The following is a 16606-nucleotide window of genomic DNA, read 5'->3' as shown; positions in this document are numbered from 1 at the left end:
CTGCAACGTCAGCTTATCCACTGTTATGCACACAAGTATCCACATAGGAAAATAACAAGAAAACTCGTTTGACGTTTTTCCCATGGTTATATTATGAATTCTTTTATGTCTCCTGGGGAGTGTGCTCAACACAGCACTTGCACATCCAGCAGGGACCTTTCATAAGTTACCTCTTCCCTAACTAATTCCTTGCTGTCGCACAGCACGTGGGATAACTGTGTTTCTCCTATCCCTTCGCTAAGTCGGGTTGAAATGGCTGACTGGTTCCTGAGTTACTAAGCAGGGACACAGGGAGCATGTTCATGGGAACAGCTAAATTGCTTGGATACCTTCTTACACTGTTTTGTGGGTATTCCCTCGTAGGCTTAGAAGTCCTTCTTAATTTTTCCCGTATGTACGATGAAATAATTGCTATTTATAGTGTCAGCTTTAATGTTCTTACTATGTTTACTCAGACTGAGAAGTAATTTAAATTTGATCTTCCTCTCTCAACAATCAAACTTACTCCTAACCGTGAAGTTTTGGCATTAGATCAGACATTATTAATATGGATCGTAATGCAATGTTGGCAATGTTTAGTACTGTTCTAAATCTCTCCGACTTATTTTTTATGCATATAAATTGGATATTTGTGTTTTTTTCTGGGGCACACATGTTCCCTTTGGTGCCAGTTTGCATGCGGTTTATTGTGAGTCAGACTTAATCCTAATCTGTGGTCCCTCAGAGTTGCATAAAAAATGATGATAGTTTGTTTATAATCTGTTTTCTGATTTGTTATCCACCTCTGTTCACTCTGACATTTAAGGCTTTCATGTGTACCTTATGTGCAGTCCTGTGGCACAGATCCTTGGAAATGACCCTGATATTAGGATACAAAAAAACCCAAACCAAAATATTTCAGGTATTTCCCTCAATGTAGAAAAGACACACTTTTTTTCTTCTTCTAATATTTTATTTTTTAAAAATGCATTTAGATAAGTAGTTATTTAAATGTATTTAATTTAACCACAGTGCTGATGGGTTGCTCCTTTAAGTTCTCCTTGGATCACATCAAAAGGTAGTGTGTTCTGCTGGTACGTTTTTCAGATACAGTAGTGGCCCCATTCCATCACACAATTGCATGCATTTGGGACAAAAACTGCCCTCAGAATTTAACGAAGCCATTACACATGCTCTGTTGAGCCATGGGGCTTGACGTTATTGAAAAAATAACACATGTAATTTGGATTTGATATGTCATTTGCACACGGTGAGTAGATTGTCACACTGTCTTTCTTAGACATTTGTGGATAAACAGTTTTATGTTTAAAATGAAACCAACCAAACTGAAAACCAAACCAACAAAAATGAAATAAAAAGAGGAATCATCATCCTAATATTTTGACAGTACTGTACAGAAGTTGAGCTATACTCTGCCACTTATAAAATAATATTGCCTTGTTTTCCAGTCTCATGCTGAATATTGGAAGGGAAGTGGTTATTGAAAATGGAGGATTTATTCTGTATCGTCTGTTGTACGGAATGGGAATATCTTTCTGTCTGGTTGCTCCCTGTTATTAGATGCCAGGTATTCAAGTAGAGTCCAGGGGCTACTACCAGAGAAGTAGGTACTGTAGTGCTTAGTATCTCAAGGCTCTGTTGCCTACAGAAGTTCCTGGTTCCTGTGAGAAGACAGGAGCCCAAGATTTGGGGTTTGTTCAAGATCATGAGGCTAACGAGGAGCAAACACCCAGCCCTCTGACGAGAGCTAGACACCTGCCTGAGATCCACAATCTCAGCCTTACCCTAGAATTAAGTGCTTAAGCTGGGCTAGTCCTTCCTTATTTTCTTTCTTGTATGCAATGTTCTTTACATCTAGCTTTCTGTGTGTAATACTGTACCGTTTCATAACTACTGGAACTTCATGTCCATTAGATGTGTCCCAGAAGGGTGGCCTGGGAGAGGCAGAACAGGCAGGACTTCCTCTGTTAATTGCTGAGCATCTCCTCGGAGCTGCCTCTCGCTACCCGTAGTGAATGGCTTGCAGTAATCATCTACAGAGCAGTGCTGCAGCTAAGATCTTTGTTAAAATTGGACTTGAAAGACATTGCAGTAATGTAATGATTGGCTATTATGGTTCATTGTATCTCTTTTTAAAAAAGCAATCTGTCTTTTGAACTTCATCTCTCAGCTAAAGACCAACACAGACATAAAAAGATTTTTTTGGTGGCACAATTAAGTACTTGTTCTTCAGTCTTTCTTGTCATGTGTGTATATGTGTGCATGTGTATGTTTACTCAAAAAACTTAGTTGTTCTAGGCATTAATTGGCTAAAAATGCTGCAGAAAAAGAATTTTTACATGAAATGGGGTTGCATAAATGCAATATGGACTACACAGAAATATTTGAAAAATCAGCACAGGAGCAAATAATAATAAAAAGAATTACCATTCCCACAATCAGTAAATCAGTCTGGTCTAAAATCCTCTTTGTATGTTGAACAGAACGAAGACCTTGGCTTTTTTTCTGCCGGCAGACTCCTTCCTTTCTGTGCCAATGCAGTAAGGGAACGGCGAGTTGCAAAGAGGGAACGCGGGTGGAAAACCTTGAACAAAAGGTGATAAGAGCAGGCTATGAGGAGAACACTGAGGAATTCCAGACAGCTCAGATGTTCAGGGATATTTTCCGCTGTCCGGCTAGCCAGTCCCCTTGCCTCCGTGTCTGGGCTGCCTGGCGTGGTCCCGGCTCTGCCGCCTGCCCCGTGCTCTGGGCTGCTCTTCTCCCTGCCGCCCAGCCTGGCTCCCGGTGGGAACGTGCTGGCGTTTCTGCAAATGAAGCACTTCAGACTTTTCCTTCCAGTGGGACATGCCTTTATTTGCTCTCCTTGGCTCTGATTGCCATGTAATCCAAGCCACAGACCCCAGGGGACCCTCCTTGCGGGACCCCTGCCCCGCTGCCCGCTTTCCTGCCGGGAAGCACTTGTCGGGGCTCTCCTCCCTCCCAGCCGCTGCGTTCCCTCTTCCCACGGCCACGACTCCAAAGGTGCTGTTTCCGAGACTGCGGCATCATTTCGTGAGGGAGGTGAGAACCTATGTGGAAAAATACCCCTCAGGTGGGTAATTGTTCACACCTCTGTGTCGGGGACTCGGTGTTGTAGCATCAGCACAGGCCGTTTGGTTTGGTTGTTTGGGGGTTGGTTTGTACCTTAGTTCCATGACCCTGTGAGATGAGAAGCTGAAGTTGTACCATCACGGTAGGTTCTCCCTGGTGTAATAGTGACGTCAACTTCTTTCACCAGAAACCTTTGTTAAAGTTAATTAAGGGTCAGTGAAGTTGAGCACAAGAAGGCCAGAGGAAGTGTAAAGCCAAGGAGCTGTAGTTCAGTGATACGTGATGCTAGTTGGCTTAATTTTTCTCTAGAGCCTGAAAAAACGCCTTTTTCTTGGTGTCATGTCGATCAATGATTGGTGTGGGAGCTGTTGGCAGAGCCGACAAAAACTACAGAAGCTGGAGGTTGTCACAGCGTGGCTGACTGGGGGTCTCGCTGGGTTTTTAGGAGGGAGTTAATGTTCCTAGAGGCAAAACAAATGCCTTTTGGGGGTTGCTGAATAGTGTGGATTAACTACACAGTCGCTCAGAGATTTCCAGTAGCGCCTTAAACGCATTACAATTTTTAATGCCTTAAAAAACTTTCAGTGCCCTTACAAAACAGGGAACTTGGAAATTAAAGTTTAACTAATTTAATGAAAATCCTTACCCATCTTTGGGGACAATGAAGATTATCCTCTACTTTCCCTGTAGAGGGGACGTGTTCCCTTTCTCCAGGGGGAGACAGGTGGGACCTCCCCTGTTGAGGGGAGCTGCTCAGGGCAGTAGGACAGGAGAACCTCACAGATGGGATGGATTCGTTTCCTGTTCCCAGAGTTTCTCCTGTGGAAAAGGAGGTTAAGCGCAAAATGAAATGCTTCTCTAGTGACAAGGGAGAATAAAGATTTCTAGTTTAGTGGATCAGCATAAGGCACGTGTACAAATCTACCTCTGTTGGTAGCTCACAATTTCCTGCTTGCACTGTTTTTCTTCAGAGAAATTACTCAAAAGCAGAATTTACATCTGTATAAAAATTTAACATTTCATTATCCAGCTTCTTTATTACAACTCAAACTATGCTTTAGGCTTTAGACACACATGTCCTTACAAAACAAAGTAAAATACATGTATTATTTTTCTGCGGTAATAAATTGAGGAATAAAGAATATCTGCTCAAGATTGGCAATGGTTGAGGAGCACAACCCTTTCTCTGGAAAATGTGAATGTATAGCAGAGAGCTTTGAATAGCAAATATATTTGCTGCTTTAAATATTCCATGCTGGCTTGTGGAGGGATGTATGGAAGGTACATTGTAAATGAATCTAACGCTTGAACAATGTCTTGTGCCCATTGTCAGCAAATCACAGCCATGCTAATGCTTGCAGGAGATTGCATTTGACTTTCTCTGTACACTAACTTACATTATCTTCACCATTGTATAAGAGAGAGAAACTTTCTCATAGGAAGAGATTAAATTCGTTGGCCCTTCTTTGCAGAACAAACCAACAGCAAAACTCAGGGTAGGAAACAGAAATTTGTAATTCTGTTAACCAGCTAGCCTAACCTATAAGGTTATGGTCTTACAAGAGCAGTAGATCAGAAACAGATTTTAACACTTTCTCTAAGTCATTTTACGAAGTGTTTTAGGTAGACTTGAAAGAATTTCAGAGAAATTATTTCAGTGGCCTGTCAAGAGTCACCTTCCCCACAAGGCAAAGCACTGACCTGGCAAGCCTAACGCTAATGAAATAGATTATTATGAAATCCTTCCACAGATACTGCGTGGGTTGTTTAGGCTTTTCGATTGCACATGTGCGTCAGTGTAATGAGAACTTGGCAGAGGGCCTGGGCTCCGTGACACCTTCAAGGATGTCATTGGAAAGCCCTGAGGTTTTGCATCTTCCTTGGAAACAATGCTGTGGGAAGTTCAGATCTGCTCATCAGAGCAAAACTTAGTGTTCAGCCATTGCACGTCAACACTAGGGGTTTTGTTCCAGCGGTTTGTGTTTAAAGATGCTGGGAGACTTACCGGTACATAATAGACCCATTTCCTTTGTGAACTTGCCTCGGTCACTGGAAAGCCAAGCCAGAACACTTGCTTTGCTTCTTGTCAAGCTGTTATGACTGAAGGAGGTGTTACTGGCTCTAAATAGTCAAAATAACTAGTTCAGTTCTGGGAACAGCAAAACTATGGTCCTTGTCAGAGGGTTTGTGCCACTGTCATTATAGCATTGTGGTCAAAAACAGTTCGGATGTGTCTTCCTGATGCTGAGCATCCATGCATATGCCTGCAAATATTCATTACGATTAGACAGCCAGGCCATTAATTCAGGTGCTTAAGTACAGACTTGAGGACATCTGGTTAGTCTTTGCCTAAGGGTCGATTTGAGTCACCATGCACCCGTGTCCTGCCTGCCAATGGAGAGAATAAAAGTTGCCTGTTAGAGAGTGTGTTGTCAGATGTCTCACCCCAGGGTATGGCCTCTCCCGTGGCTTTCTTCCACAGATGAGATACAGTTAAGTGTTCCCAAAAGCCTGCTGGTCCTAAGTATTCTCATGGCATGTGCAGAACACCAAGAGGCTGTTCAACGTGTGGAGTGGACGGCAGGGAAACAGTTGAAGAGTGTTTTGTGCCAACAGAGGTTACCAGGAGAGGAGCTCGGTGTGCCTTGCAGGTGCCCCCCACCCTCTGCACCAGGACGGGGAGGACAAGGAGGTCAGGCTCTATACAGCCTCTTGATCTCTCTCTGTGGGCCAGGGTTGTTGAGGGTCCATACGGACGTTGGTGGGCGTGCACACCGTATGAGCAGAGAGCTTTGAATAGCAAATATATTTGCTGCTTTAAATATTCCATGCTGGCTTGTGGAGAGATGTATGGAAGGTACATTGTAAATGAATCTAACGCTTGAACAATGTCTTGTGCCCATTGTCAGCAAATCACAGCCATGCTAATGCTTGCAGGAGATTGCATTTGACTTTCTCTGTACACTAACTTACATTATCTTCACCATTGTATAAGAGAGAGAAACTTTCTCTCGAGGCGTTCCCCCTCGCCAGGAGCGGAGGGACTGGTGTGGCAGCAGATGGCAGTGGCTCCGACCCAGATGTTGCTTTCCAGTCTGCTCTTAGGGCAGCGGTGGCCCCGGCCGACACCTGCTTGGTTCCCTAACGATTTAGGCACATTGAGATCCTCCGGTGGCAGGTCCTGCCTGCCTTCAGTGTGACTTGTTTTCCCAGCCTGCTGCTCGAGGTGGCAGGTTGCGTATTCTGCAAACAGCACAAACCCCCTTGGCACACGGAGCAGCAGGAGCGTTTGGGACCAGTTAACCTACAAAAGCTCAGAAATGGGGGTGGTGGGGGTGTTTTTCTTTAAGTGCTTCACTTAATGGACTTGCATCTGTCTCCTTTCTGCTCATCCACCAGCAGCGCTTTTCAGTCTTTGCCATCTTTGGAGCTACATATACATGTTCAGTGAGACTTAACAAAAATGTTTTCAGTTTTGCCCCCGCCGGACAGCCCTTCCTATGGATGGACCCCAATGTCTGGTAGCTTCCAGCCATCAGCTTACTGCTTGGCTGCTCTCGCCAGCACAAGCCAGGCAAATTCCTTTTGTCTGTGGGAGGATCGGAAGGAGCCAGCTTAGGGCTTTGTTTCTACGTTTGAACATTTTAAAATTACTGAGCGTCAGAAAAAAATACGCTCAATGCACTCAGAAATGCACTCGCAGAGGCTAAGAAACACTCGATCTAGATGGTTTAGAAGAATAAAGAAGAAATAAGGAAAATATTTCTTTGGTTGCTAGGATGCCTTTTTATCACTCAGATCAGTGTGGTTTGGGGTTTTTCTTTTTGTTTAAACGTGTGACTTATTATGGTTAGAGCATTGCTACAGTATATTCTGACAATAGATTTAGGTGAATGAGACAGTTGGCTAGCACTTTCCTGTGAAAATTAGGTTCGAAGTGTAGATTGGCCCTGGATTTTAATTTCTCTTTGAAGGAAAAATAAGGAAGAGAGTTAGTGACAGAAATTCATGGTTATTCTTTACTGAAAATGCCGTAAGTGGCATTTACGTGGACATTTGTCCCCGAATTTTATTCTGTGTGATGTGTTTGCACAGAAACACTTTGCATCTCGTGCAGCTGAGAAAAGGCGTGCGAATACAACGCCGATATTTGCCTGCTAGCGTTACAGCCGCGGGTGGGGGTTTTATCATTACGGAGGGAAATATATGTCTGGTTCTTTGTCTTCTGCTTTTTGTGACAAAGGAATTCCCACTTGAATTGCTCTGCTCGCTCAAGCCCCCTCCGAGCCTCTGGGTTAGCAGCAGTCAGTCTTTGCAGTGTCCTGACGTCATCCAGTGTATGCATAAGCCCTGCTATTGTCTTACGGAGAGCAGGGGCTGGGGATTGCAGTATCTGGTGGCCGCTACCTATTTATGCCTGCCGGTATCACGGAAGGGACGCTGGCCTGCCCTTATCTCTTGGATTTAAAACAGAAGCGCCTGCTTTTTGCTTCCTGAAGAAGGACCTTTGCTGCGGTTGCAAGGAAGAGCTGTCTGCGGTGTGGAGCAGAGGAGGGGAGAGGAGGAGGGAGGCGAGGAGAGGAGAGGAGAGGACAGGAGAGGAGAGGAGAGGAGAATCTGGCAGCTTGGATAGCCTGGACTGCATTGTCTGGCTTCATGACCCCTGCTGTGTAGCACTCATCCCTACTCTCATACACTCCCTCTGTCTTCCACTCTTTTTTCTTCTTTCCTTTTTCAAATAGCAGCATCTGGGGCCAGCCATGTTTGGCACTGAATCTTCATGTAAGTAAATGCATCCCACTTACATCCTTTTTCTGTTGAGAATAGGGCTTGCTTTATCCTCGCTGTACCCACCGCGCTTGCATTCCCTTTGCTGTAGGTCGTTGGCTAAAAGCTGCGGTCCTCGCCTGTTTACAAAGGGACGAAAGATGCTGGAGGGGAAGCATCTACCTCCTAACTGTGGGTGCATCCTCGGTGCCGGCAGCAAGGCAGCGTAGGGCTGTCAGCAGGCCACTGAAAGATGGGGAGAAAAAGGCAGTTTTGCTTGAATGTGTTAATTGATAAGATCGCATCTGTCAATGATCGGGAGTTGCGAATGCTCTAATGAATGCGCTACGCGGATGGTATGTTTGGGGACTGGGAATGCTGCAGCATTCGATGGGCAAGAGCTGGGGGAGAGTGATTTAATCAGCAGGAAAAGACTAGCTCATTTGCTTCATTTTTGTTTCTGGGAAAAAGGAGGCTGGCGTGGGATCCCTCCTGTAACTGGAGAATCCAAAATTAAATTAGGTGGAATTCTAAATATGAGGTGAAAAATGCAAAATAATAGGATCATTTATTTGTTTCTTCCTAATCTTTGTGCTGGAAAATCTTAACTGAGGCAGTCTGCTGTATAATAGCAGTGCAGGCGTGTGTCATTGAAAGCAAGCCAGTTTTGCTTCAGCGGGAACAACTACCTACCTGGCAAATCTGGCCACGGAGGAAGGCTGGAGGTTTATGTATAAATAATGGTGCTGGTGACAGTGCGGCTGTGTGGAGTCCGGTCTGATCCAGTGATTATCGGAAAATAGAAAACAGTGGGTTTACACTGTATTTTGTACAGAAATAGTACTGCATGTTGAAAACATGTCTCATTTGAATACGAAGCGGTGGCTTTTTTAGAGCGTTGTAATGTGCAGCGTGGTGTAATGTCTCCGTGCCGTTAGGCTGGGACCCGTTCTGCGGCTCGGCTCTTCCCGAGAAGTGGTGAGAGCATTGGGATACCTCGTAGTCATGTCCTGCCGGCTGTCAAACCCCCGTGCTCCCAAAGGGTTAATCGGTTCTGTGCCTGGCTCTGGCAGCTCCCCACCTCCTCTGCCACAACACCTGGTCAAGGTCAGGCAGCATAAAAACAAAATTTGCTTTTAGATTTCTTTTGTTTGGGGACCCATTTTTCATGCATGGTTGTAAACATGTTTGCAGCTCTGGGTCAGTGGAGCGTGAGCAGAGATGCCGAATGCTGTGGCTGCATCTGTTTATACCCTGCCAGATCTGTCAGCCCCAGCCTGTCTGTCTATGGGGTCTGCCTCTGCAAAATGCATATTCACGTGCTTTGAGATAAAATCAGCGGCGTACCTGCCCTCTTGCAGAAAGTGCGTACTGCATACTTGGAAAGTCAAATTATTCAGCCTTGTTCATTTTCGTGGTCCTCTCTTGTTTTATGAGGTGCATTAATAAACGGCTTGCTTGTCACATCGGGCTTTTGGCTAAAGTCACAGGGTTGTACCACCAGCAGCTGTGGCTGCTTTTGTTTCCATGGTTCCCACAATTTAGAAAAGGGCGACAGGGGCTTCCGTAACAGCCGCTACCTGTTTCCCAGAAGGCTCTAGCGGCATTATTTGCCTTTAAAAAAGGGGTTAAACGCAACATGGCTAGTTGCCATCCATCCAAGCAGAGGCTGTGCCCGCACTCCCCCCGGCCGTCCGAAGACGAAGGCAGCGTGACGGCCTCGCCTTTGTTCAGCCCCCCTCTCCTGCGCCTCTCCTCGGGCCTGGACCTCGCACCCAAGGGGCCACCTGGGCCGCTGGAGTTCCTCTTCAGGTTGGGCTGGCTGTCCTGCTGCCCGCTGCCGCCGGCTGCCGGCACACGGGGGGGGGAGCGGGGTGACTGGCGATGGCCCCCGCACGCCCCTGCGCAGGGCAGCCCTTGCGTAACCAGCCCTGCCCGCACCGCTGCTGGAGGAACGGCGGGTTTGCTTGCAAAGAAAGAAAGTTGTGCCAAAATTCATTTAATCAAAATGCAGTCGCAGCTAGGGGTTTTGGGTCTTGCCTCTCCTTCTGTCTTCTTCATACTTCCAAGTTGTCAAATGACAACAGTGCAACTAATTGTTAATATTTCTGTCTGGCTAGAACATAAAATAAATAAAATAAAATACATTTATAAGATTCAGCATCATCTGGTCCTTGAAAACATGACAGAAGCCATTTCTGCTGCTGTCCAAAAAGCATGAAATGAGCAGATTACATTTTTTTTAATCCTGCTGTTTAACACTTAGTGTTTAGGCTTTTATTTCTCTTTTCTCTGATTAAAAAACCAAGAAAAATGCTCAGAAGCAAATCCTGGTTTAGAACCTTTATTCTGTCACTCGGCATCAAAATATTTTAAATGTCAAATCAACTGTCATTCAGCAATCCTGGTTTTTCTTTTTGCTTTTAAGAGCAGTCAGGAGGGCAATAAAAGATAGTCCGAGGGCCATTGTGGAAACACAGGCATCTGCTTATCGCCTCCTGGATGCAGGGAAAGACAAACAGCAGGCGAGGCCGGCCTGTAAAGGGGGATAAGGCAGCAGGCGATGCACGAACGGCTGCAAACGCTCCGGCGCGTGATGAGCGAGGAGGGGGTATGCCAGCCAAAAACCCCGTGAAGTGTCCGTGGGAAGGGTTGTGCTGTGGCAGGGTAGTTGCCATACGGTCATGCTCAGTATTTTCCATCCGTCACGTGTCCTCTTTATGATCCCCACGGGAAACGTATGTGCCAGAGACCCTTCGCCTTCAGTGCTTTTGTGCCAACCCACTTGCAGCCGCGCCGCCGGGGGGGTATCGGCGGCTGTATGCATGGGGGGGCGGCTCTCCCTCCCGCACCACCTCTCCGGCTGACCTGACAGATTTATCTGCTTGCCGTAATTGTTTCACATTCTGTAGGGGGTAAATAAAACTTGGTTTGATAAAGCACTGGGTTGAGAATGAAGTCTTTTTGAAGGTGAAATGATGTTGCGGTGCTGCACCGAAGCGGGGAAGCGGTGGGGCTCTGAACGAGTGACGAGCTGGTCCCCGCGAGAAGGACACCCTCAGTTCAGGGAGAAGAGAGGACCCCAAGCCTAGGGGAAATAACCAGCAAACATCCCTTGTCTAACTCATAATACTGGCAGCTGCAGGCCTACAGGACAGACAACACGGGCACAAATTAAACCGAAATGTGAGAGCAGCCACAGTCGGTGGGCCTCACCAGCGCTGGGGGAGGTCAGGGCGACGCGGCTCCACCAAATGTGTCTGTGTAATGGGAAGAAATGGGGCAGGGTGTGGTTCAGAGCCTGTAAAGCGAGCAAAGAGGTGCTCAGAGAGCCATTTCATGCGTGTCTGAGAACGTGCACCATGTGTGCTTCAGATACCCCAGACAGAGTAACTCAGTAGGAAGCTGCGAGGAGGGAATTGCACACATACGTGTATGCCCTCACCCCAATGCTGTTGAAAGGCCTCAGATGCGTGCTGTGAAAGTCTGAGGTGATGTTCTCAGTACTGCTGCATTTGTTCGTGCCAGGCTATTTTAACCTAGCAGCAACGCTAAACTGTGAGGGTTATATGGGAAGCTGTCTGGGAGGTGCTCTTCCAGCCTGGGCTGTTCAGGGAGATGCTCATGGTGGTCCCTGTCTGGTAGATCAGCAGCTGCACTCCGGAAAGCGGAGAGACTCTGCACCAAAGGAGAGCTGACCAAGGGGCAGAAGAAATGCAAAACCAAAGGGCAAGTGGAGCTTTCCTCCATTGCAAGGCTAATGCTGGAAGGCTGCTCTCCATGGGGAGGCTGGGGAATGCTGTGGAGAAGGGGAAACCTTGCCCACTTAAGTGCACCAGGGAAAGCTGCTGTGCTTGTCTCAGGCTTACTGTACTGTCTTCTGCTCTGTCTGTTCAGAAAGTGCTTTTGTTCCTGGGCATTTTTTTTCCCAAACTCTCTTCCAGCCGGAATGCAATAAATGGGAAAGGTTGCACCAAGATAATTGGTTCTATGGCATCAGAAAAGCAGTCTTACAAACCCCTGCAAAACAGCAGCAGCCAGCAGTGGAGAAATGAGAGATCTTAGCATCAGATATTAAGAGCAAGGACGATCCGATCGGCACGGGTGCTGCCGCCCTGGCCCGGCGTGCCTGCCGCCTCCTTTCCCCAGAACCGGTACTGACCCCCTCCTCCCCACCTGGGAGAGCCAGCCAAAACCTGACCACTTGGGCAGGTAGTCAGTTCTGAGCGTGGTGGCTCCCCAGACTGGTTCATGGGGTGATTAAATGAGCAGCGGCACAAGGGAGGGTGGGACATGGCTGTTGAAACTCTGGTGGATGGCAGCCTTGGCGAGAGTGGGCTCCGCTGAACCAGCAGATGACCAAAATGCTCCTTTTTTGAGCATAAATAGCCCACTGCTGTCCTGAATTGCCAAGGCCAGTAATAACAGTAAGTACAGGTGCCTGGCATCAGATGACAGCCACGATTTCACGATGATGTTACGCTGGTTTCTCAGGCAACTGTACGTCAAAGAGAGGTTACAGGAACATACCAGAAGCTGTAACTTTAAACCAATATATTTGTCCGCTGAGGTTCCCGCTGTTCCCCATAGAGTCAGGATTGTTGAACAAATTGCAGAACCAGGTCAAAGAGAGGCTTGGCTACAGCAGCGTCAAATGCCGGAGTAAACCTGGATTATGAAAGGGATTGAGATTGCCGGAGCTGTAATAAACTTGAGAAATTCAGCAGTGAAACTACGATATGAGGAGGGAAAACGTAGTCTCACCTCCTACTTTACAGTAGATTTTGAGGATTTACTGAGTGCTATTGTTGTTACGTTTTAAATAAATGTATTTTTAAAAAATCCAAACATGAGCTAAGGTAGGGTTCTGCAGGTTCTGTAAACTCCTTTGGCTGTATTACTTATTAGATGCCTGAGGTGATGTCTCCAAGGGTTTGACTGTCTGCGTGCTCAGGGGGACAGGGGCTTGAAGCTCAGCCCCTCAGACAGCACCGATGGCAGTTTGGATTTGCTGTGTTGAGCTGTTTACAGGCAGGCAGCTGTTGGGAAAGTTTAAGTGCACCTTGCCCTTTCTTCCTCCACCAAGAAAAACTGAACAGAGACATCTCGCAGGCTAGATTTGACTCATGCATTTGACAGTCTTAGATGATTTGGCTTTTGCAGCCCTGGATGACCTTTCCTATCTCATTGGTTTAGAGGTTGCAAGGATCTGATGTAAAGTTACTGAATACAGTGCTGGTCTCCGGTGTAGCTGTGTCCACACACAAGCTTCTGGAACGGGGAAGAAGTCTCAAGGTGCATGCACTGAAGAGGGTAACCTTTTTTTTCAGATTGTCGAATTGATTGGTCCTTGCCATAGCTAAAAGCATGAGCTGTCTAGTGGAGTGGCCTGTGATTGGTCAAAGGTGACAAAAATCTTTCAGATTTAAGACAAAAATCATAGAATAATTTAGGTCAAAGGGACCAGCCCCTCCCTCAAAGCAAGACTGATCTCCAAGTTAGAGCCAGTGAAAGATACCATATCAATCCATCGGCATGTTTGCAAAATGGTGTGAGATCAAAACAAGCTTCAACTTTCACCAGATTAATTTACAGGACCAGAAATAGGGATAAATCTTTACGCCCAAGGACGATGAGTCCCTTTGGGCCGCGTGACCCAGACAGGAGGTGCAGTACATGCCACGAGGACTGTGTCATACTATTTCAGCTGGGGTAGAAGCAGTGGACTTTCATGTAATTTGGGGGTAATTAATGGGTATGTCCAGCAAAAAAATTTCTTCGCAGAACAATCTAAGTCATCTCTTTTCGTCTTAGCTAGAATACCTTAGCCGAAGCACCAGGAAAAGGTCTGTAAAGTGCTACGAAAAGAGCATGCGGGACTCGGGGAGATAAGAGTGTTCCAGGTTTCAAGATTAACGGATATCTTTCCTGTTTGGTGAAAATACTGATGTAACATCACTGTTTAGACCCTTTCATATGAAGGTCACGATCTATAACGAGAGATTACAGAATCTTAGAAATGCCATTATGTTCCCTATTGTAAAGGACAGGATGCTGAGGCTCTGTATTAGGGAAATAAGCTGTAGAACTACAGAGAAAAACACTTGCGACCCAGAATCTGGTGTAGCTCAGTAGAAAATTGGCTGGCTTTGGTGTGTTTGATCAAGGTGAAGCTTACGCTGAGAGATCAACTTAAGATGCTCAGAAACCGGGAATGCAAGTGAACCCATATTCTACCTAGATCAAGAAATCTGCCATTGCTTCCCAGCATTAGATGGAAAGTAATTTAGGAGTTCCTAGGGCTCTCTATGGATTTCATTTGGAAATGGCATCTTGAGGTATACCAAATGTTTTGATCAGTACATGGGAAGTAAAAGGGAAATTCTTGTGAGACTACAAGGCAGCAAGACAAAATTAAAGTCTGATATGTTTGACCTCTTTTGAGAAATCCAGTGGCTGGGAAGATCTTTCTTCAGTGCAGTGAAATGAAGGATGCTGAGGTGACCCCCAAAGCATGCTAGATAGTGTTTCAGCCTGAAGCAGGAGCCTAAGGTGAAAACGGTACAAAGTCGGTGAGCTTTTCAGAGAAAGTATATAGCTACAGTGGGGACTTTCCATGTTTGTATAGCCCTTTATGTAGCTTTTGTAAAGGTTTGCCTGAACAGGGAAGAAGGATGAGAGAGTGGTGGGAATGAGCTCTGGAAGAATGTGCCTTGTGCTCAAAAGGTCTGTAGCCTAAGAAGCCATGAGGCGGTTTTGAAGATGCCAATGGAAAGATGACACATCTCCCTTGGCCTCTCGATGTTTAATGTGCCACTCATTAGCCCCGTGATTTTGCAATCTACAGGGTCCATATGATTTCCTATATGTCATCACTCTAGCAAATGCTGACTTACATTTTAGCACTAGGAATGAGTCTTGGAAAGCTGTTGTGAATTTGGATTTCCTGCTGTACTCTCCTGAGTGTGGAAGTACCCTTGTTGTGCTGCATCAAAGAGTTTCAAGAGGATATGGTCTTGACATTGATGAGTTGTGGTTGTGCAAGTGCAGCAAAAGGCAAATGTACTCAATTACATATTTTAAAAGTTCCTGGATGGCACTAGAGAAAGGAGATCAGGTATTTTTCACTTTATGTGTTTGCTGCATTTTTTAAAAGTAGTAAGGGATCGTATGATGAGGACACCACTAGAAAGCAAATTCTGAGGGGAAGGGCGCATATTACAACTCCATGGAGCTCAGAAAATGGTAGCTGACGCCACTTGTAAGATCTCTGCTACAAGAAAAGGAAAAGCTGCTGTAAGAAGATGGCACCCCAAGCAGAACCTGAACTGCATAAATCACTGGCTTACGGATACTTATAACACGAGTCACACTGACTCTGAACTGACTTAGCACAAGGAAAATACTGCTGGTCACAAATATAAAAAAACCCCAAACCATTGTAATTAGCAATACTGAAAGATGCTAAAAAGGTGTATTTAACATTCAGGAAAAGAGCTGAATGTGGAAAATATTAGCACCACTAACCTTTTTTCCTGTCAGCTGCATTCATTACTGGCATTAGTAAGGTATCTAAGACTGTCGCAGTGGTAGTAAATTGTGCCACTGTATTTGCATAGTGGTAATAACCAGTCACTCAAACCATCCATCTGCTGATAAAATACTCTCAAGCTTTGATTTAGATTATCAAAGAGAATACACTAGATCAGAAACGTCAAATTAGCTGGTAAAGAAACGTGTCGAGTTGTGTGTGAAGATCCCATGCTGTGCTTTGTCATCCACAAGGACATGAGCCCAAACAGTCCAACTGAAAAGCCCTGGAAATTTTATAGGCCGTGAGTGGAGGCAAAGGTCTGCTAGAGGGTTAACTAAGCTGGGGGAAGTGTTCTGCAACTCAGCAACGTTTACCAGCCTGGTTATTCTCTGTGTCCTCTGATGCTTGCATGGTCCACGGTGATAACTCCAGATAAGCTGTTATTATTATGCACAGAGCAAAGAGGGTGGTAATCAGGCTGCCTGCGCAGATGGATGGAGAAAAGCTCCGCATGGTGGAAGAGAGCAGCCAGATAAAAAGCAGCAAGATCTGAGCTGTAAGCATCGCATTCAAGAGTGGAGGTTCCTCCAAGAAACCACCCAAGTGTGAGAGGCCTAATGCATGTTGTACGGGAGGACACGGTGTCCTTTGTCGCAGGACAGAAGAGGGGCTCTGCGGCAGTACAAGCGGGAGCAGATTCCTCTACGACTGCTGACCTGCTAGTGATGTCTTTCTGAGGCTTCAGCTGGAATGTTACGATGGCACAAGGAGGTGGCACTGGGACGAAGGATTTCTCAAGTGTATTAAATAAGACACAGTATATCCTCTTTAATATCATTTACACATGCTATAGCGGGACTACTGGCTGTTGCCCCAGCCCAACAGCTACGATGACCAAGAGGTTCAGTTGCCTACCCAGCATAAAGCGCTGGTGGTCTGTCACAGCAGAGAGCGGTCGCACAAAGAACGGGCCTTCAAAGGCCTTTGCACGGGACCTTTTCTGGAGTTGTCTTCGTAGGTATAAGTATTTTCACGACTGGGGTTCTCGCTGTGCTGGGATACACCCCCACGCCACGGAAGGTGGCATTGCTGTGGGCATTGCGTGTCACGGCCTGCAGTGACCGTCTGGATGCAAAGAGACATCGGCGTGGTCGCTCCGGGGCATCGCATGTATGCTAATGACTTGGAGTCTCTGCGGGTCTTGGCTGCGTGTCA

At 46.1% G+C, this 16606-nt stretch overlaps 1 protein-coding gene across 15 annotated transcripts in view; it reads left to right on the top strand.

Moving 5' to 3' along the window:
* The window catches only part of ST7 (suppression of tumorigenicity 7), a 161523-nt gene that overhangs the window by 41556 nt on the left and 103361 nt on the right, over nt 1-16606 (top strand). The window contains exon 1 of one of the 15 annotated variants that reach the window (XM_075493445.1): nt 7762-7872. The exons of the other annotated variants lie outside the window; for them this stretch is intronic. Coding sequence (XP_075349560.1) covers nt 7851-7872 — 22 coding nt within the window. The 5' untranslated portion in view covers nt 7762-7850. Of the gene's footprint in view, nt 1-7761; nt 7873-16606 lie in introns of those variants that run through there. 15 annotated transcript variants of the gene reach the window in all.

Source organism: Mycteria americana, chromosome 1 (genome assembly GCF_035582795.1).
Source record: "Mycteria americana isolate JAX WOST 10 ecotype Jacksonville Zoo and Gardens chromosome 1, USCA_MyAme_1.0, whole genome shotgun sequence".
NCBI lineage: Eukaryota > Metazoa > Chordata > Aves > Ciconiiformes > Ciconiidae > Mycteria > Mycteria americana.
Note: the sequence above shows the minus strand (reverse complement) of the source record. Positions and strands in the feature narration are given on the sequence as shown.